This window comes from Pseudorca crassidens, chromosome 2 (assembly GCF_039906515.1).
Source record: "Pseudorca crassidens isolate mPseCra1 chromosome 2, mPseCra1.hap1, whole genome shotgun sequence".
Taxonomy (NCBI): Eukaryota; Metazoa; Chordata; class Mammalia; order Artiodactyla; family Delphinidae; genus Pseudorca; species Pseudorca crassidens.
Genome location: NC_090297.1, coordinates 79669986 through 79692927, shown reverse-complemented (window position 1 = coordinate 79692927; position 22942 = coordinate 79669986). Strand labels below are relative to the sequence as shown.

Below are 22942 nucleotides of genomic sequence, written 5' to 3'. Positions count from 1 at the left end.
AGTTGCTTAAAAACACAGTGTATATAACAAAAGACATGGTGCATGTTCTCTTCGAACTTCAATTCAGTGGGAGAGATACATTAAACAATGATAATATCAATTGAATATTTGAAAGATATTAGTGCTCTGAAAGGAACAGTTCTTCAAAAGCATATGATAAAGGAACTTGACAGAGTGTTTGAGGAAACCTTTCTAGAGTAAGGGATGTTTAAGCTTTGATCTGAAGGAAAATTATGAGCTATGGTTAACTGAATTTATGTGATAGAGGGCTGGGGAGAGGAGAGCAGAGGATTCCAGACCAAAGAAACTCCATCTGCAGAGGCTCTGTGATGAGAAGGAATATGATGGGAAATTTGAGAGGGCCAATGTAGTTGAATCCCTGAGAACTGTTAGGAGGAAAGTGTGTGACAAGACTAGAAAGGTAGGCAGGGCCCAGCAAAGCCATTTCAGCTATGTTAAAAGATTTGGGGTTTCCTCTGTCTTGAGACAGAGGAAAACGTTGTGTTCCACAGAGGAGTAATGAACTTGAAGAGATCACTCTGCCGATATGTGTGAAGAACTGGTTAGAAAGGAACAAATAGATCCATTTAGAAAGCGCAGATGCATTAATTTTGTAAAATTCTTTCTGCTTATGATAGTACACACAAAAAAGTAGTCACTCCAGGTACTGTTTTAGATAGCAGGGGTGTATCAGTAACAAAACATAAGTCTCTGCCCTCAAAGAGCTTACTTTGTAGTTGGGAAGAGAAAACAGATAATCAAATAACTATATCATCTTTCGGGTATTAGTAAGTACTGTATTAGTACTTACTTTTAGTAAGAAAGGTAAAACCAGATGGGGAGATAAAGAGAGACTGAGAGTGCTATGTTATTAAGGATGGTCTAAGAAGAACTGAGGAGGAGATAACTGGAACTGAAGGAACAGATCTGCACATATCACATATATTTGGAGGAAGAATTCCAGGCAGAGAACACTGAGTACTAAGTACAGAGTATGTGGGGCCTGGTCAAGGAAGAGCAAGGAGGCCAGTGTAGCTGCGGTACAGTGAGAAGAGGGAGAGTGTTAGGAGATGAGGTCTAGGACTAAGTGCATTATAGTTGGGTTGGATGTGAACTATATAACACTTACCACTTTGATGTTTTATATATATAGCTTTATACTAAAATTTAGTAATTTCTTTTGCTGGTAATTGTTCATGAAATTAAAATAGTATTATTAAACTTCTGGACTTAATTCCAGTGATTGGAGTGGGGAGGGGGGTTCCCCCACACCACCAAGCATTTCTCCAGATACCAGTTGGTGTCCTACTATTCAACTCAGTCCTGACACTATCTACCCAGAGACAGCATCAGATTCCACAGTAAGGGTTTAGTCCAGAAGACTACACTCCCCCTCTGCCCAATCACACACACACACTTCTGATGCCATTTGCAAGCCCAGGTTGTCACCTATGCTTCTGACTAATTGGCTACAGTTTGGAGGTTGTCACGACCCTGTCCTTGGACTTCAGATGCCAGTTTCAAGTCCAGATTTTTACCTGTTCTTCTGGCCAACTGGCTCTAAATCAGAGCTTCCCATGACCCCCTCATTGGGTTCAGTTAATTTGCTAGGGTGGCTCACAGACCTTCAGGAAATCCATTTGCTCACTAGATTACCACTTTATTATAAAAGGATATAATTCAGGAACAGCCAGATGGAAAAGATGCATAGGGGTAAGTATGTGGGAAAGGGGCTCAGAGTTTCTATGCCAACTTCAGGTAAGCCCCTCTCCCAGTACCTCCATGTGTTCACCAACCCAGAAGCTCTCTGTACCTCATCCTTTTGGGTTTTTATGGAGGCTGCATCACATAGGCATGATTGATTAAATCATTCACCATTGGTGATTGATCCAACCTTCAGCCCCTCTCCCTTACCTGGAGGTCAGGGGAGTTGGGCTGAAAGTACAAAATCACACAGTTGGCTCCTCTGGCAATCAGTCCCCATTCTTAGGTGCTTGCCAGAAGTCTCCATTAACATAACAAAAGACACCTTTATAGCTCTCCTGACAGGAAATGAAGGATTTTAGGAACTCTGTGCCCGAAACGGGAAGACGAAATACATGTTCCTTACTATAAGTCACAATATCACAAATATTCTGTCATTTAACAACTTTTAAGAGCTATTTCTGTCTTCTTTTAAAATAAAAATATAGTCTTATCAAAAATACACAAATACAGAAGAGTAGTGTTGCTGCTTGAATTTCCTACCCCCTATACAAACCCCAAATTCACATGTTGAAGTCCTAATCCCCAATACCTAAGAGTAGTACCTTATTTGGAGATAGGGTCTTTTACAGAGGTAATCAAGTTACAGTTAGGTCCTTAGGGTGGGTCCTAATCCAGTTATGACTGGTGTCCTTATAAAAAGGGGAAATTTGGACACCGAGACAGGTATAGAGGGAAGACAGTTTGCAACAAAATAGGAAGATGATCTACGTATGAGCCAAGGAGAGACCTGAAATAGATCCTTTCCTCACAACCCTGAGAAGGGATCAGTCCTACTGTAACCTTAATTTTGGAGTTCTAGCCTTAAGTCACCCAGTCTGTAGTTCTTTGTTACAGGACTGCTAGCAAACTAATACAGGTATTAACTGAAAAGCAAAAGTTTCTTTTTTTCTCTATTCTGACTCTCCTCACTCTCTCCCAACACTTACAAGGGTAGCAGATTGTTATGAAACCTTCGGGTCTTTTACTGTATGTGTTTTATTAATTTCTAGAGCAACTTAAGTCTTTTAAGAAAATATGGAATTAAAAAACAAGCAACATACACCTGAAACTAACACAACATTGTAAATCAACTATACTCCAATAAAAATTTTTTTAAAAAGAGCAGCAAAAAGTAAAAGTCTACAGCACTATATTCATAGTTACTTACTTTCTATGAAAAATTTAACTTTGAAACTATAAGACCATCTCAGTAATACATACAACTTTTTTCTTAAAAGATTGACCTATTTTGTTTTGTTTTTAAACTTTTATACCAAGATATTTCACAATCTTATTTACTTTAATTTATTACTTTATTAGGATTGATTTTTCCATTCCAGTATTGTATTCCATTATAACCTTTTCTATTGCTTCTGCATGGTATTTTGGAAAAAGAATTTGCTACCACTTGGTGGCACTACTTGGCTTAAAAATGAATCAGATTGTCTGCCGTTAACTGTACGCCGTTCCACTTAAATGACTAAATTCAGAGGGGATCTATTTGATATTAAGCAACTTAATATTATAAATGTTTGGTTCTTATTTTGTAAATAAAATAATAATTAGTGTTGTAAAACTGCATTTTATTAAAATGTCATATGGAATATAAAAACAAACCAAGCCTTAGTTTGATGGGGAGGGAAAGCATACAGATTTTTGATAGAAACCTCCTTTATTTAGTCCAGGCATTATTTATATTCTGCCTTAAACCTCTATGTGTCTAAATTTTAGAAAAATATATTTTTAATATTAGAAACAAACATCTTCAACTTTCCTTTAATATTAATATTTTCTAAGACGTGTATTTTATTTTGTCTTATATAAAACTAAGATATTAGATTTTTTTAGGTGATCAAAATAAATGACACATGTAGGAAAACAAATTTAAAGTATATTTTATTATGTCTTCCTGCAACATACTAAAAACTCAGGCAGTCATTTTTAATATATTTTATTTGTTTTATTTAATTAGGCAAAGGATCTTGAAGTGTAAGATGTGGAAAGTTATGATGTCCCCAGACATGATTTTTACTTCTAAACAATTGATATATAATACCATAAAGCTAAAGTATTTGTGTAATTATTGTTTTCTGGGTTGCATATACAGCATATAAAAGGTAATGCCCCATGTCTTTTTTTTTTTTTCCTCTTTCCGGGCCGTGCCACACGGCTTGCAGAGCTTAATTCCCCGACCAGGTATCGAACCTGGCCCCCCGCACAGTGAAAGTGCCAGGTCCTAACCACTGGACCGCCAGGGAATGGACCACCAGGAATTCCCCACCCATGTCTTTTTCAAAATTGAAATATAATACATACAGGAAACTGTACTAAGTATACAGCTGAGTGAATCGTCACAAAGTAAACACTCCATGACCACCATAAATCAAGAAATAGAATACTGCCAGCAACCAGAAGCCTCCTATGCTTCCTTTCCCAAGCACTCTCCCTTTCCCATTTCCTGGAGTAACGACTACCTGGCTTCAAAGACGGTAGCTTTTTTTTAAACCTGTTTTTGGACTTTGATAAAAATAGAATTATATAGTAGTAGCATTTTGTCTCTGTCATGTTTGGGAGATTCATGTATGTTATCAGCTACCAATATAACTGTAGCTCCATTGTACTTTTTTTTTTTTTTTTTCCTCTACGCGGGCCTCTCACTGCTGTGGCCTCTCCCGTTGCGGAGCACAGGCTCCGGACGCACAGGCCCAGCGGCCATGGCTCACGGGCCCAGCCACTCCGCGGCACGTGGGATCCTCCCAGACCAGGGCACGAACCCGTGTCCCCTGCATTGGCAGGCGGACTCTCAACCACTGCGCCACCAGGGAAGCCCTCCCTTGTACTATTTTATCACCATTTATCTTTTTACTGTTGGACATTTGGACTGAGTAATACTGTCATGAACATTCCTGTAAATGTTTTATGGGCTACATGTGCAACATTTATGTGGGATATATACCAGAAGTAGAATAACTGGGTCATTGGTGTATGTATGTTCAAATTTAGAAGATAATGCAAGAATTGTCTTCAGAGTCATTGTACCTATCCCATCAACAGAATATGAGGATTCCTATTGCTCTGTATTCTCACCAACACTTGGTATTAATAGCCTCTTTAATTTTAGCCCTTCTGAAGGATACATTTCCGTGATTCCAAATGAAATTGAGTACTTTTTCTTGAATTTATTGGTCGTTTGGATATCCTCTTTTTTATTATTATTACTATTTAATATTACTATTTAATATTAATACTATTTAATATTACTATTTAATATTTAATAAACTAATACTATTTTATTAGTAGTAGTATTTACTATTATTATTACTATTTACTATTATTACTATTTAGCTTTCTATATTACTGATTTATAGGAGTTACATATTTTATAGATGAGCCCTTTTTTTCCTACTGGAAAGGAACAGTAGGAAAGAACAGTTCTTTTCCTTCTGTTTTTAGGAGTTTTTATATATGCTAGATACAAATCTTCTGTTAGTTACATATGTTAAAAAAAATATATCCATTTTGTCTTGATTTTCACCCTCTTAATGTTATCTTTTGATGAAAGGAAGGTCTTAATTTTAGTGTAGTCTGATTTATCATTGTTTTCCTTTATAGTCAATGCTGCTTGTGTCCTGTCTAAGAAGTCTTTCTCTGCTCCAAGAACATGAATGAAGATATTCTCTTATGTTACCTTCTACTATGTATCCTCTAGTGGTTCTCAACTAGAGGCACTTCACCCTGCCCTCATCCCACACCTTCCACCCCATGGGTAGGACATTTGGCAGTGTTCAGAGACATTGTTAGTTTTCACAGCTGGGTGGGTGGAGTACTCCTGGCATCTAGTGGGTTGGCTAGGGATGCTACTAGACATTCTGCAGTGCACAGAATGCTAAGTATTCTACAATGCACAAAAAAGTTAATTTAGCCCAAAGTTTCACTAGTGCTGATGAGGTTTAGAGACACTGTCCTAGAGGCTTTATTATTTTGCTTTCTACTTTCTATCTAGAATTGATTATTGTATATTACTTTGTATGTTGTTTATGATGCATTTAGATTTACCTTCTACCTAGAACTTATTCTAGATATTATATGACATATAGAGGTCACCTTTTTTTTTTTATGGATGTACATTTTATGCAACATCATTTGTTGAAAAGATTGTTTCCCAGATGCTCTGCAGTATTAACTTTGTAATAAATCAAGTGACCATATATGTATGAATCTGTTTCTGGGCTCTATTTTTTTCCATTGGTCTACTTTATCTACCCTTGCACCAAAACTATGCTGTTTTAATTAATATGGCATTATAACAAGTCTTCATGTTCAATGAGGCAAGTTTTCCTACCTTGTTCTTCTTGGCTCTTTGCAGTTCCATATAAATTTTTACTGTCACATTGTCAGTTTTACAAAAATTGAATTGAGAAGGAGTTGACATCTTTATGTTATTAAATCTTCCAGTCCATGAATGTCATATCCTTTCATTTATTTAGGTCACTGAGTCTCAAACTCTGTGTTCTCAAGATCCATTTAAACTCTAAAAAAACCTTTTTTTAATCTGGTTTTGGGGAGCAAGAATATCCTATTAAATATTTACATAAATAACATACTTTTGGGGAACAAGAATATCCTATTAAATGTTAACATAAATAATATAGTTTTGTGAAAAATATACTTTCCAAAACAAAATTCAGTGAGAATAGTGTTACATTTTTGCAAATCTCTTTTATGTCTAGTTTAATGGAAGACAGCTGGATTCTCATACCTGCTCTGCTTTAATCCGTTGAGATAGCACAAGTCGTATAGACTGGAAAACTCTGTTGTACACTGTGAGAGAATGAGAGTGAAAAAGGCAAATAAGGTCTTATTAGTAATATTATGAAAACAGTTGTGATTTTGAGAATCCCCTGATAGGGTTTCAGGGACCCCCAGGGGTCCACAGATCACACTTTTGGGAGCTGTTGCCCTAGAGATTGCAACATGCATCCTTGACCAGTAAGAGTCTAATTAATTTACCTTATATCTTTCCAGACAATGTGAGGAACCTAAAACACTTTAATTCCATTAATCACCCCCCTCACCCTTTGCTCGGTTTATTTGCTATAATACTCACCTGTTTTTAACTCCATATATATGTTATTTTTTAATTTTTTATTATTTATTTTTTTGTGTGGTACGCGGGCCTGTCACTGCCGCGGCCTCTCCTGCCGCGGAGCACAGGCTCCGGACACGCAGGCTCAGCGGCCATGGCTCACGTGCCCAGACGCTCCGCAGCATGTGGGATCCTCCCGGACCGCGGCACGAACCCGCGTTCCCTGCATCGGCAGGTGGACTTTCAACCACTGCGCCACGAGGAAAGCCCCTCCATATATATGTTTTAATCGTCATGAGACATCATCATTATTTTATGTCAGTATTTTAGATTTACCCAAGTTAACATTTTTAGTGCTTCTTATTTCTGCCTGCATCTTGAGTTCTCCACCTTCAATCATTTCCCTTTTTTGAAGAATACCCTTTAGTATATACTTTGGTATAGATTTGTGCTGAGAAATTCCTCTCAGTTTTTGTTTTCTGGTCATGTTCTGTATTTCACCTTCACCTTTTTTTTTTTTTTTTGCGGTACGCGGGCTTCTCACTGTTGTGGCCTCTCCCGTTGCAGAGCACAGGCTCCGGACACGCAGGCTCAGCGGCCATGGCTCACGGGCCTAGCCGCTCCGCGGCATGTGGGATCTTCCCGGACCGGGGCACGAACCTGTGTCCCCTGCATTGGCAGGCCGACTCTCAACCACTGCGCCACCAGGGAAGCCCTCACCTTCACTTTTGAATGACAGTTTTTTACTGGTTAGAATGCCGGCTTGGCCATCATTTTCTTTTAATTAGGCTATTATCCCTTTGTGTTCTGGCTTCTGTTGTTTCTGTTGAGAAATCAGGTGCTACTCCTGTCAACATCTTCCAACCAAAAAGACCAGCAAAGAACACCTATAGTTGAACTTGGTTTTTACTTGTTGAAGTGGAAGATTCTTCATAGTATAGGGAATTTGGGGGTGTCTTTTTAAGAAGGTATTAGAACCTATTATAGGATTGGACTTTGGTTGGGTAATTTTAGAGAGGAGCTAACAAAGTAGAAGTTTGCTCTAAATTAGATGTTGTCAGAACATGGGCACATTTGACTGCCATCTTTTTTTTTTAAATTGAGGTGAAATTTACATAACATTGCAGTTAATCATATTAAGTGTACAATTCAGTGGTATTTAGTATATTCACAATATACTTTCCTTTCTCATTTCAAAGGTGTTTCAACACCCTGTAAACGTTAGGTAATCATTTCCAATTCCCCCCTTCCACTATCACCTGGTACCCTTTACTTTCTGTCTCTATGGATTTACCTATTCTTGCTATTTCAAATGAAAGGAACCGTACAATGATTCTTCATGTCTGACTTCTTTCACTTAGCATATTTTCAAGGTTCATCCAAGTTGTAGTATGTACTTCGTTTCTTTTTTTGGCTATTATGAATAATGATGCTGTAAACATTCATGTACAATTTTCTGTGTGTACGTAAGTTTTCATTTCTCCTGGATATATATCTAGGAGTTGAATAGCTGGGTTACGTGGTAATTCTTTGTTACCTTTTTTAAGAACGCCCAACGGTTTTCTACAGCGGGTACATTGTTTCAGTTTCTCACCAGCAATGTATGGGGTCTCTATTTCTCCACATTCTCATCAACACTTGTTATTTTCCTGGGTTTTTTTGTTTTTTGTTTTTTTTAATTAAAGCTATTCTAATGGGTGTGAAGTGGTACCTTATTGTGGTTTTCATTTGAGTTTTCTTAATGACCAAGATAGTGAACATCTTTTCATGGGCTTGTTAGCCATTTGTGTATCTTCATTTGAGAAATGTCAATTTAAGTCCTTTGCCTATTTTAAAAATTGGGTTTTTTTTCTTTTTGTTGTTGAGCTGTTTATATATTCTGGATATTAAACCCTTACCAAATATATCTTGATAATGTCCTTTGCACAGAAGTTTTGGTGAAGTCCAAATTATCTATTTTTTTCATTTGTTCATCATGTTTTTGGTGTCAATTCTAAGAATTCATTGTCAAATCCAACATCATAAAGATCCATCCCTAAGCCTTATTCTAAGAGCAATAGCAGTTTTAGTTCTTATGTTTATGTTGTTGGTCCATTTTGATTTAATTTCTGTAGATGAAATGAGGCAGGGGTTCAGCTTCATTCTTTTACATGTGATTGTTCAGTTTTCCCAGCACCATTTGTTGAAAGACTGTTCTTTCCCCATCGAATGGTCTTGGCACCTTTTTAAAAATCAGTTGGCCAGGGCTTCCCTGGTGGCTCAGTGGTTGAGAGTCCGCCTGCCGATGCAGGGGACACGGGTTCGTGCCCTGGTACGGGAAGATCCCACATGCCGCGGAGTGGCTGGTCCCGTGAGCCATGACCACTGAGCCTGCGCATCCGGACCTTGTGCTCCGCAACGGGAGAGGCCACAACAGTGAGAGGCCTGCGTACCGCATAAAAAAAAAAAAAAAAAAATCAGTTGGCCATAGATGTTTGGACTTATTTCTGGATTCTCACATCTATTCCATTGGTCTATATGTCTACCCTTATTCCAGTACCACACTGATTACTATAGCTTTGTAGTAAATTTTAAAGTTATTATGAGTCCCCCTACTTTATTTCTTTTTCATTGTTGTGTTTGCTCTTAAGGCCCCCTTACAGTTCCGTATGAATTTTAGGATCAGCTTATCCGTTTCTATTTAAAAAGGCCATTAGAACTTTGATAGGGATTGCATTGAATCTGTAGATCACTTTGGGAAGTATTGTCATCTTAGCAATATCTTGTTTTCTAATCCATGAACATGGGATGCCTTTCCATTTATTTAGGCCTTCTTTAATTTCTTTCAGCAGTGTTTTGTAATTTTTCAGTGTATAAGTCTTTCACCTTCTTGGTTGCATTTATTTCTAGGTATTTTATTTTGAATGCTTTTGTAAATAGAATTTTCTTAATTTCCTTTTTGGATCATTCATTGCTGACATAGAGAAACACGATTGATTTATGTTTGTTTATCTTATATGTGCAAGTTTGCTGAAGTTGTTTATTATGTTAGCTCTAGTAAGTTTTTTGTGTGGAATCTGTGGGCTTTTCTATACAGGCATACCTCGTTTTATTGCACTTCACTTTATTGTGTTGCAGATACTCCATTTTTTACAAATTGAAGGTTTGTGGCAACCATGTGTTGAACAAGTCTGTTGGCACCAGTTTTCCAACAACATTTGCTCACTTGATATCTCTGTTACATTTTGGTAATTCTTGGAATATTTCAAACTATCAAATAGCATTGCATGCTACAGAGAAATTGTTCATGAAAGAAAGAGTCAATCGATGCAGCAGTCTTCATTGTTGTCTTATTTTAAGAAATTGTCACAGTCACCCCAATCTTCAGCAGCCACCACTCTGATCAGTCAGCAGTCGTCAACACTGAGGCAAGACCCTCCACCAGCAAAAAGATTACAACTTGCTGAAGGCTTGGATGATGGTTAGCATTTTTTAGCAATAAAGTATTTTTAATTAAGGTATGTGCGTTGTTTTTTTTTAGACATAATGTCATGGCACACTTAATCAACTGTAATAGACTCTGGAAAAGCCAGGGGACTGGGGTCCCCATCATCTGCACAGTCGAAAATCCAAGTATAACTTATGGTCGGCCCTCCGTATCCAAGGTTCCGGATCCACGGATTCAACCCACCTCAAATTAAGTAGCACTGTAGTATTTACTATTGAAAAACATTCGCTTATAAGTAGATCTGTGCAGTTCAAACCCGTGTTGTTCAAGGGTCAACTGTGTAGTGTAATCATAACTTTTATATTCACTGAGAAACCAAAAAATTTGTCTTGTCTCTCTTTGTTGCAGTATTCCCTTTATTGCAGTGGTCTGGAACCAAACACCCGGTATCTCCAAGGCGTGCCTGTGTATAGAATCATGTCATCTGCAAATAGGTAGTTTTACTTCTTTCCAATTTGGATGCCTTTTACTTGTTTTACTTGCATAAGTGCTGTGCCTAGGACTTCCAGTACAGTGTTGAATAGCAGTGGTAAAAGCAGGCAGCCTTGTCTTGGGAGGAAGACTTTGTCTTTAACCATTGATGAGTATGATGTTAGCTGTGGGTTTTTCATGGGTACCTTCTATCATGTTAAGGAAATTCCCTTCTAATTCGAGTTTGCTGTGTGTTTTTAATCATGAAATAGTGTTGGATTTCGTCAAATGGTCTTTCTGCGTCTATTGAGATGATTGTGTAGTTTTATTCCTTTGTTCTATTAATATAATACATTGCTTTTCTTATATTGAACCACCTTTGCTTTCCTGGAGTAATCCCACTCAATTATAATTATAATCCTTTTAATGCGCTGTTGGATTCAGCTTGGTAGCATTTTGTTGAGGATTTCTGCGTCTCTTCATAACAGTCTGTCATTTTCTTTTGGTATCTTTGTCTGGCTTTGGTTTTAGGGTAAAGCTGGCCTCATAGAATGTGTTAGGAAGTAGTCCCTCTTCTGTTTTTGGAAAAGCTTGTGAAGGATTGATGTTAATTCTCTAAATGGTAGAATTTACCAGTGAAAGCATTTAGTCTTGGACTTTTCCTTTTGGAGGGTTTTGGGAGGTTTTTGACTACTGATTCAGTCTCATTACCTAATTATAAATCTGTTCAGATTTTCTGTTTCTTCTTGAGTCAGGCTTGGTAATTTGTGTTTCTAGGAATTTGTCCATTTCATCTAAATTATTTAATTTGTTAGTATTCAGTTCTAATATTTTGTTATAATCCTTTTAATTTCTCTGAAGTCTGTAGTAATGTCCCTATTTTCATTTCTGATTTTAGTTATTTGCATCTTCTCTCCTTTTTTTCTTAGTAAATTTCTTTGTTAATTTTTTTGATCTTTTAAAAGAATTAACTTTTTATTTGATTCTATTTTTATATTTTCTTATCTATGCTCTAATATTTATTATTTCCTTCCTTCTTCTGGCTTGGGTTTAGTTTGCTCTTTTTCCAGTTCCTGAAGGTATAAAGTTAGGTAATAGATTTGAGATCTTTCTTCTCTTTTAATGTAGGTATTTACAGCTATAAATTTCCCTCCAAATACTGCTTTTGCGACATTCCATGAATTTTGGTATGTTGTGTTTTGTTTTCATTCATCTTTAGATTGCCCTCTTAATAAATCTCATCTGTAGGGAAGGCAGGCTGAAGCTGAGATAAACATAGTTGGCAAAGAAGGTAGCTAATCAACTCATTTAGCAAGGGAAGGCGCTATTTGGTAGTTTGTGTTACACAGTTACCTTGTCTGAAGTCGATATTCTGTGAGATATTTTTATGTTCAACAGGAGAACAATATGATTTAGCTGAAAGCATCAGATTAGTTCTCGGACATTAGGAGCTGCTTTTTTTCTTTCTCGCTCTAATTATTGTCTCTTTGTGTAGTTATTCTTTTTTTCTGTGTCTACTTTTAAGATGTTCTAACTGTCTTTCATTGTCATCAGTTTTACTGTGATGTATCTAGGTGTAGTTTTCTTTCTGGAGTTCCTGGTGCTTCCAGAAACCACAGCTTGATGTCTCTTGTCAGTTTTAGAAGATTCTCAGCCATTATCTCTTCAAGCATTGCTTCTGCCCTATTTTCTCTCTCCTTTATTTCTAGGATTCCCATTAAATGTGTGCTAGATCTTTTCATTGTATCCTTTTTCAGGTTCCTGTCTTCATTTTCCATCGTTTTATCTCTCATTGCTTCATTCTGGGTACTTTATTCTGACCTTTTTCTAGTTCACTAATTAACTCTTAGTTGTATCTAATTTTTAGTTTTGTTGCATGGTGGCCAGAGAATGTGCTCTATATGACTTCCATCTCTGTTGGAAATTTCTCTGTGGTCATTATAATATATAGTCAGATTATACAAATCTGTGTTTTACAAATATGTGTTTTGAAATAAAAATGTCTGTTTATTGTTGTGTAGAGTTCTCTGTATATTTGATCAGTGGTCTTCAAAATTTTTCTTTGAAATGTCCTCTAAAAGAATTTTGACAAACTGTGGCATTTTTAAGTTGCATTTGTAATTTTTGTCACAAAGTGAAAGTATTTATCAATGCTTATATATTGTATACATGCTTTAAATCTAATTTCTTCAAAATCTTTGCACTGTAGATTTAATTAGTTCAGCTTACAGAAAACGTCTGCCATGGCCTCTCCCGTTGCGGATCACAGGCTCCGGATGCGCAGGCTCAGCGGCCATGGCTCACAGGTCCAGCCGCTCTGCGGCATGTGGGATCCTCCCGGACCGGGGCACAAACCCGTGTCCCCTGCATCGGCAGGCGGACTCTGAACCACTGCGCCACCAGGGAACAGATTCCCTTTTTAAATTCAGTTCACGTATCATACGTGTCATTGTTGACAACCTTCACATTTCTGAATTTTTATTCTAAGACTGGGGATTGGGGAGGGAAGGGAAAGTAGGTATGGAGAGGAAGAAGGTAGAGTGAGAGACAGACACTGGAATCTTGCCTTGAGTTGTTTTTCAGTGAATTGAGACTATGTGGCCTTTCTGTATCGTTTGCTTTGCTGCCATGGCATTCTCCCTAAGAAAATCTGGTATTCTCAAACCTTTTATTTGGTTCCCCAGAAGTTTTTACACATCAGAGCAATGTACAATATCAAGGTTCTGGGTGGTGGTACCCTTCTAGATCCATGAAATATTCAGCTAACAAGACAAAGATCTGTGCCCTTGAAACTTAGTTTTATGGGAATGATGCACAAACAATAACTGTAATTAGTAAGTATATTACATAGTATTTAAGAAGGTCATAAATGTTATGGGAGGAAAAAGGGTAAACCAGTGTTAAGTGTATTTAAGAATGTCAGCAATAGGGAAGTGAGTTTTGTATGTAATGTTAACCAAAGTGGTCCAGGCAGGCATTATTCAAGAGAAAATAGTTGAGCAAAAGCAAATTAAATGAGGAAGTTTGCCATGAGAGTACCTGGGAAATAGAGCATTCCAGCTTGAGGAATTGTCAGTGCTAAGGCCTTAATGTGGGAGAGAATGTTCAAAGAATAGTAAGAAAGCCAGCATGGCTGGAACTGGGTGAGCAAGTTAGGGAGAGGAATAAGAAATGAGGTCAAAGAGAAAAAAAAGAATTACTGGGAAGGATCTTCATAGCACCTTTTACAGGGTATTATAAGGATGTTGGGTTTTTTTTCTTTGAGGGAAAAACAGGGAGCTATTGAAGGGTTTTGAGGAACTTGATCTGTCTTAGGTTTTAAAATGATACCTCTCATTGCAGTGTTGAGAATAGATGGTGGGTGGGCAAGAGTAGATGCACTAAGACCAGATTAGGAAGCCCTTGAAATAATACAGGGGAGAGATAATAGTGGACCTGGGTGTAGCAGTAGTGAGAGGCAATTGAATTCTGGATGTAATTTGAAGATGATGGCAATAGGATTTCCTGATGGTTTGGATATGAAGTGCGAATTAAAGAGAATAAGGAAGATTACTCGAAGGTTATTGGCCTGAACAACTGATGGAGATGGAGATAGTTGCAGATTTGTGTTTGGGCATCTTTCTTTCATAAAGTGAGAGAAAGGTGATCTTGGAAGAGGAAAACTAGAATATTCTCCTTGATCTTTTGACTTTTGGGGAGAAGTGTTTAAAGCTTCCCTTTGTGACTGTCAGTTTCTCCTAATACTTGTGAGTTTATAATTTATATATTTTGTAGGTATTTTGTTGTATGCATAGGGGCTCACGAATAATATATCTTCTTGGTGGATCATGTACTTTATTAATATATAATATTCATTTCTAGCAGGTCTAGTGTTTTTGCCTTAAATTCCATTTGACTTTTCTGGTAGTAGAGACATCTATTTTCTTTTCATTAACATTTGCCTAGTTTATCTTTTCATCACCTTATCTTCCTTTTTATAAACAACATATAGAATACTTATGTTGTTTCTATATGTTAATTCTATACTTAAAAACAAAATAAAAATATGAATGCCTTTTTCTTAATATTTGAACTTTTCACATTTATTCTGAATAAATTTATTCTGAATACCGATATGTTTGGACTTTTTTCTGCTTTTTTTCTCTTTGCTTTGTTCCATTATTGTTACTTTTTATATTGGATCAATTTTTTTCCATTTTTTAATTCTATAGATTTGAAATTATATATCTTATTTCACTATTTTAGTTGGTTATCCTTAACATTTTAACATACTTTTAAAAGATTTTCTTTTGATCATTTTCCAGTAGTCAAAACTCCCATGTTGAAATCTTTTGGGGATCTTATTTCCCGTATTATTAACTAGGAGGGCACTCAGGTGCAGGCCAGGAGTCTATCTATGGTCCACTTCCAGTCAGTCTGACAAGTTACTCTGATCCAGCATGATTATCCTGAACAAAAAAGAATACATGCTTCTCATTTCATAGGAATCCTTTTTGAACAACTGTCAACAGTTATTAGATTTAGTTGCATGTTTTACTAGTTTAATTGCTCACTAATGTTTATTGATTCTTCTTCACATATTCTTTTCTATCTATGCCTGAATATCTCCTTGAGTAATTCTCTCATCTGTAGGTGATAAACATTTGGAATCCTTTTTTGTCCAATGATGTCTATATTTTGTTGTTATACTTGAATGCTAGTTTAGCTAGTTATACAATTCTGGGTTAAAAAGTATTTTCACATCTTTCACCATGATACTGGCAAAAATGGTAAGAATATGGGAAAACAGACATTCTTATACATTGGAGGTAGACGTGCATATTGATAGAGATTTAGGGAAATGATTTGAAAATGTATATTAAACTAAAAAAATTCACGTGCAATTTTAAAGGATCTACATTATCAAAATAAAAACATGACTATAGGGCTGTCTATACAAGGATATTTATTGTAGCATGTATATAATACCATTTCTGTGAAGGTAAGCACAAAACAAATACATATGTATATATGTTTGTATGAATAAGAAAAAGGAGTAGTAGGATACACCAGACTATTACATTGGTAACTGAAGTGGGATAGAATGGGAAAGGTAGAGGAAATTGCAACAAATATGTTCTACTTATGTAATTTTTTCCAATAAATTTGATTTTTAAAAATGTTTCCTCAAAAGCCTGATGACACTACTGGTGATGAATTGTGTATCCTTGTTTCTTTGTAGATAGTCTTGTTTTTGTTTTTGTTTTTTCTGGAAATGAGTAGAATTCTTCCTTTTATTCTTAGAGTTCTGAAATTTCCCCCAGGACTTCTCAAGTGACATGTCTTTTTCTTCATCCTGCTGAGCACTCATTGAATGCTATTATTCTGAAGATTGTGCTTCTTGAGTTCTGAAATTTTTTTCTATTGTGTCCTCTTCCCTGTTCCCCAGGTTTCTTCTATAATTTCTACTCATTATAATTTGTGGGGTCTAGACTTTGTGTCTCTTTTCTGTTATTTTTTTTAACGCTCTTCCTACTCCCTTGTAAAAAAATCTTTCTATTGGAAGAATACCTCATTTCATCAGCTTTATTCACTCTGTTCTTCACCTCACTTGTTGAGAGTTGTTTTTGTTTTTTGGTTTTTTTTTTCAGTAGTTTTTTTTTTTTCCGGTACGCGGGCCTCTCACTGTTGTGGCCTCTCCCGTTGCGGAGCACAGGCTCCGGACGCGCAGGCTCAGCGGCCATGTCTCACGGACCCAGCCGCTCCGCGGCATGTGGGATCTTCCCGGACCGGGGCACGAACCCGTGTACCCTGCATCGGCAGGCGGACTCTCAACCCCTGCGCCACCAGGGAAGCCCTTTTAGTAGTTTTTTATTTCAAAGTTGTCAGCCTACTGCTACTGTACTTCTTTCTTTAAAATACAATAGTTTATAGAATCTGAGGATATTAAGTATATTTACTTTCTCTTTTTATTCTTCTAGTGGTTAACCTTCTAATTTTAACAGACACTTAAATTTGTATTTCAATCACTATTAATAAGTATTCATAACCTTGTTGTTGTAAAATACACTTAGCACATGAATTTCAGATCCCTTCACACACACAACCTTTTGGGAAAATTTTTCTGAAATGACAGGTAAGTGGTAAACTTACACACTGTGTGCCTTCAACCTGAATGTTGTATAATTTGTCTTTGAATAGGATTGTATCAATATAGTCAAAGTAATTTTAACTCCAAACTTTGAAATTATTGCTCCATTGATGTAATAGTCTTGACGGTGAAAAGTCTGATGCTATTCTGATTCCTATTCTTTTGTATAAAATCTGTTTTTAGTTCTTTTGTTTATTTGTTTTTTTAATTTGAGATTGTGGTCTCCTTTCTTTCCAGAGCCCTTGTCTATAACTGTTCAGGTTTATGGTTTTATTTGTCTACATATGTCTCTCTCTTCTAGTCCTTCTACTTTCATTTCGTTGGCATTTTACAAGAGAGAAAGATAAATTCATGTCCTTGATATTCTGAAAGGTATCAGGAACTCTTAGAAACTCTTGAATCCTGAGTGGCCACTTCACATCTTTTTTCCTTAGAGCACTGGGTCATGCACTGTAATTCCCCCCTTTATTGCTTATTGAACAGTAATGCCCTGCCTTATCCCACAAGAGTGGTATTGTTCTAGCACCAGCAACTCTTAAGATATGCTTCTTCCTATGGCTCTTTATCTTCTGCTTATTTATCCTGTTTATTATACCCTGGGAGTAGTGTAAGTTCTCAGGTATCTCCTCCCAGAATACATTTCTGCTTGTAAGGGAGGGTCTCCATTATCATTAGGAGCAGTACACAAATTCAGTGTCATCATTCTGTACATGAAGCAAGTTAATGGCAAGGGTCATGGGGAATGAACACTTAATGAGTAATTACTAAATAACAGGCCCTTTGCTACATGTTTTATGTACATTGTCTTATTTAATCCTTACAATCCTATAAGAAGGTTCCACTCTTATTTTATTGATGAAGCAACTTGAAGTTGAAGGAAAGTGGAGTAACTTTGTCCTAATACGATAGACGTTGTGGAGCTATTTCTCAAACCCAGGCAGGTCTGCCTCCAAAGAGTGATTGTCTTGGCACTGCACTATAAAATTTATCTAAAACTCTCTCTTTTCTGTGAGGCTTTTCTTAGCCATGGTATTTTATAGGACCTTCTACTTCCTCTGAACTGTAGCCTAATATTATTATTAAATAATTCATATTACTCACTGGGGAAATAATGTATTGCTTTTTATTGATAGCAGTTTTTTATACTTATGTGTCCTATATAGTCTTCCTCAGATAGCAGTACAGTTAAAAAAAAAAAAAAAAAAACTACCAACAATACCATTTGGATAGTTAGAGTTACAAATAATTAAAATTTTCCATGAAATACCTCAATATTAAATATGCTTCAGTCTCCTTTTATAAAACAGTAATGTGCTATTGATAACATTTTGGTTTTATGGATTTGGTATTATGGAAACCAAACATTCTGTCTCTCATGGTTCAAAATTGCTACTCTTGACCATGACCTCAGTCTCTCTCCATATGAGTAAACCTGAAGGAAATTCTGCGGCTTGCAGGATCTCAGTTCCCCCACCAGGGACTGAACCCAGGCCGTGGCAGGGAGAGCACGGAATCCAAACCAGTAAACCACCAGGGAACTCCACATTTGATTATCAATAAGTACTTGCATTTTCTAAATATAATGTAGTGTCTTCTGTAACGTTTTGGTGAAATTTTGTAATTACTTAAATTCACAATAAATAAATGCTTCTGGTTTTATAATTAAAACTCCAGAATTGAACATGCAGTAAGTAAAAACTTGTTAGGTCAAATGTAAAATCAGGAAAAAAGCAGTGGCTGGTTTGTGATTTGCCTTTACAAAAATAATTCTTTCTTTTTTTTTAAGGACAGTGATATGAGAGAGGTGCATACTTTGTGTTAAGGAAAGCAAATTTCTTATATTTGAATTTTTTACCATCCTAAATGAAGATAATTATAGAGTAGTGATTACCTTGGAATATTTTTCTTAGAAGATAATTGGAATTTTGTAGGCTGATTTTAGAGAAAGGAAAGAAGAAAAGTTGAGTAAATGGTAATATCAGTAAGAGAATTCATGTTTAATAAATATATTATTTTGTAGAAAATAAAACTTCTGTGTTTTTTTGTTTTTCTAGTTCTCAATGAAAGTGCCCCACTTTCCCATCTAAATATATATAAATTTGAATTTACTTAATAGAGTTTAAATGTATAATATAGGTTAAAGGTTAATTACAGAATTTTTTGTATGTGATCTGAACCCCCCTTTCAATAAAATGAAATTGTAATTTAGGGAAATAATATATTCTCCAGATGTGAGAATGTTCTTGTTTGCTTCCCATTAGACCATAAACAATTTTGTATTTCCTAAATATGATTAATTAATATATGATTGGCAGATGAATTAATGGAACTTTTATAATGAGAATTTTACCGTAACCATTGAGATCTCCAAAAGTTTTTTTTTTAAATACATACAGTTGAATATTTGAAGCTCTGAATTTGAAAGAGTTATCAAAATTGTTTGAGTGTAGAAAGAAACCAGCATAACATTTCTTATGTTCCAGGCTATATATTAAGGCACAAATTATCTCTTCAACTGTTGTAAGGAATTCTTTCAAAGCCACGATTGTTTGCATTTGCAGTCATGTCACTAACTTTGATGTGCTATTCTAATGGACCTTGATCCTATGGAATCGCATATGTCTGGGGCAGAAGTTACATCAGCAGCACTTAGAACATTGTAAATTTTTGAGTTCTTGAACAAATTCCTGGCCTGCCCTGAATAACCACTAGGCAAAAAGACATCTGACATTGATACTGATTCTGTACTCAAAAATTTCCTTTCTCGTATTCCTTGTTTCTTGCTGATTATTGTCAAGTGTATAGGCACAGTAGTGTTTTAATGGTGAATTTCTCTCTGCCCGTAAGAATTATTTCTTCTCTGAAGCAGTTCATTCCATATGCATATATATTTATCTTACCACTTTGGGTATTATTATCTCTATTTTCATTTCTAATATAATTATATGTTTTGTCTTCCTAGGACTTCTGACACTTGTACTTCTTTTGCACTTATTGGATGTGGTGGGTTAATAAATATCTCAAAATTAAGCAGAAACAGCAAACTCATCATAAACTGAAGAACACAAAGACCCAAAGTAAAATAATAATTTATGGCAGTTTAATACTCTTTTGGTGGAGGGCAGAGTTGACACAGTACCTCTGTAGTGTGGAATTGACACATTTTTGACTCAATTATAAAATTGTGGTCAAAAGTTTGATTGGTTTGAAAGTCATATGAAGGAAGTTATCACGCATTTTAATTTTTAAAGACATGAATTGTTCTTGTTGGAGCTGTGTGCATATGTGTGTCATTTGCCCTATCAAAACTGAGATGGTCACTTATCTTGTTCTGACTACATGAAAGCATAAACAACACAACAGTCAGTCATTCCGTGCTGAATATGACTTAGCACTCTCCTTTGGTTGCAGCTGCAGTTTATTACCTTGCCTCTTCCAATTGCAAAGTTCTTCATTAGGAAATTAACCTTTTATTAATAAATGTCCATTTGTTTTTCTACTACTGTTGCTTCTCATTATTATATGATTTTGCCAGATTGTTAAAGTTATGCCTTTGTGGGCCCCTTTCTTTTATCCTCCTTGCATTACCTGCTTCAGTTTGCCATATAGCAGCTTCTTGAGATGTGTCAAACTATGTGTAGTATTTAGTGTATTTTTCAACAAGAATCGCTTTGTGTTATTACGTTATTTATGAGCTAGTACCTTACTGTTTGTAACATCTTTCTATTAAATAATGAGGATAATACATGGCATCAGGAACAGAACTATTCAACAAGTTCAATGTAATTTGGTGGTAGGTGGTACAATTAGATCATTAGTTTGTCATGGCAGTGCCACATGCTGCTGGCAAGAAAGCATTATTAATGTTCCCGCTATTTTTTATTTTTGGTGTTGCCAATAGAAAAAACCTCTGTACCTCGAGTTTTCAGGATGCATATAGCTCTGTGACCTCAGTGTGTTAGTCATTTAGTGCCATATTTCATTGTTCAAGAATCAGCTTATCAAATATTACAACTACAGGATTATTTCAGGTAATTTTGAATTTAGAGAATATTTTTAAAGTTCAATAGTATAAATTTAACTTCTGTTTTTAGCTCATTATTTCAAATAATGTTAATAGTGTAATAACCAAACATTAAACATACATAGTACATATGAGAAAGGACCTTAGAAATCATCTTATCCAATCTCCAGTGCCGTATTTCCTTCTACAGTGTTCTGACAAATAGTCCAACCTGCTGAGCCATTCAGTTCACTCTTTTGTAAGACAACCCATTGAAATGCTGAATGGTTCCTGTTTCTAGTTTTTCTTAATCTTGAGATAAAATCCACATCTTTATGATTCAGACATATTGATTATATGTTTTTTCTTCTGTATGCCAAACCTTCAAACATTTGAAGATTGCTAATTGCATTGGCTAATTGTTGGATTAAACTTGCCAGGTTTTCTCTTCATTCTTCATGTTATATGCTGGGTACCCTTACAAATGTTCAGTATTTTTTTAGAGTTTCCTGTCAATGTGACATACAGCTTAGGATACTACCTGGATGATATCATTATATATGGTATACTCTGTCTTCACTTGCATTGTATGCTAGGTGAGACAGGTATATATATATTTGTACATTGTGTATAGTATATATATGCTTAAATACTGAAGTAATTGTAGATGTAATATTTCAGTTAATTAAGGTTTTTTTTGCAATTAGAATGACAGTTGTGAATGGTTTTCTGTTCTTGAACCAATCTCAAAATATGACTAACTGAAGTTGTCGTGTGTTTTCAAGGATAATTTAAATGAACATGGGGTTTGTGAAAATCTGACAGATCCTAACTCTAACTCAGCTAGTGGGCAACATTATAATTTATTTATAGCTATGCAGTGTAGTTATTAATGAACTAATGTAGAGTGAGGGCAAATTGTACTATATTTTTTGTGAAATTATACTACATGACAGAGGTTGGTATTATGTAATAAGTACCCACAAAATATTAACCTACTTGCAATAAATACAATTAATAATGTACATAAAAGAATGGAATTAAGCTAATTTTCTATGAGAACAGAATTATTCATGAACAGGAAGTGGACAGCATAGATTTGATGACAGGAAGGTTGTATCTAATCTGAATTACTGAGTGACCTAGGAAGCTTGCTCACAGGGATTACAGAATAATTATGTTAATATGCAATTATCACCTCATTTCTTCTGTAGTAACCTCAAGATGTAGTGTGGTGAGGGTGTTATAGCAAGTGCTGATAGTTTGCAAAAATACTGATGTTTGAGATTTCTGAGACAATAAGTCTAGCTTGAGGCATATAAGTGATGATGTCATCTTGAAGACAGATCTGACCTTTGTACTTTTTTTTAATGCTCACAGTATATAACTACAGGCAGTTATAGCTGTAGAACTCATTATGATTTTCCAGAACCTGAAATATGTTTTATGTAGATTTAAAATTCCATTTGCAGCTTTTTATAAAGTATGTGAATTTTTTTAAAGAACATTTTAAAATTCAGTTAATAGAAAAATTGTGGTTATACGATTACATGGAGGAGGACACAGTGATAGTATCTAAACATTTAATAAAAAGATCCCAAGTGATACAGCAATTTCATTGAAATTTAGAGAGGCCAAACAATATAACATTAATTTGTTTATTTTAATTCATTAGTTTCTCCTTTTTAAACTTAATGAATAATGCCTACCTTCAAATATGCTCCTTCCTTTGTTATATTAACGTAACCTAGTATTTATGACTCTTTTATATATATTTAACTATATAAAAGTGGTTGAAAAACTGTGTGAGACAGTGTGAAATTAACTTATAGGTCAAATGCTTTCTTGCCTGGATATTCCATAAGCATCCTGAATGTAGGGAAATAATTTTTGATGTCAAAATTCTGGGTCAGTGCAACACATTTTGATGATCCATTGTTCTATATTGTATCTCAATGCAATAGCTCTGAGTCTTGAATACTGTTAAGAAAAAATGTATCTTGAACACTTTCATTTACAGAAATATATTCTGAAAATTAAGCCAGGAGAATTTTTTATTGTTGCTAAAATACTAGCTTA

At 35.6% G+C, this 22942-nt stretch overlaps 1 protein-coding gene across 19 annotated transcripts in view; it reads left to right on the top strand.

The window, feature by feature from the left end:
• ZNF644 (zinc finger protein 644) overlaps positions 1-22942 on the top strand; it is a 118178-nt gene that overhangs the window by 69065 nt on the left and 26171 nt on the right. For 3 of the 19 annotated variants that reach the window (XM_067726863.1, XM_067726861.1, XM_067726862.1), the window contains one exon: positions 10668-10753. The exons of the other annotated variants lie outside the window; for them this stretch is intronic. In XM_067726863.1, coding sequence (XP_067582964.1) covers positions 10737-10753 — 17 coding nt within the window. In that variant the 5' untranslated portion in view covers positions 10668-10736. The remainder of the gene's footprint in view (positions 1-10667; positions 10754-22942) is intronic. 19 annotated transcript variants of the gene reach the window in all.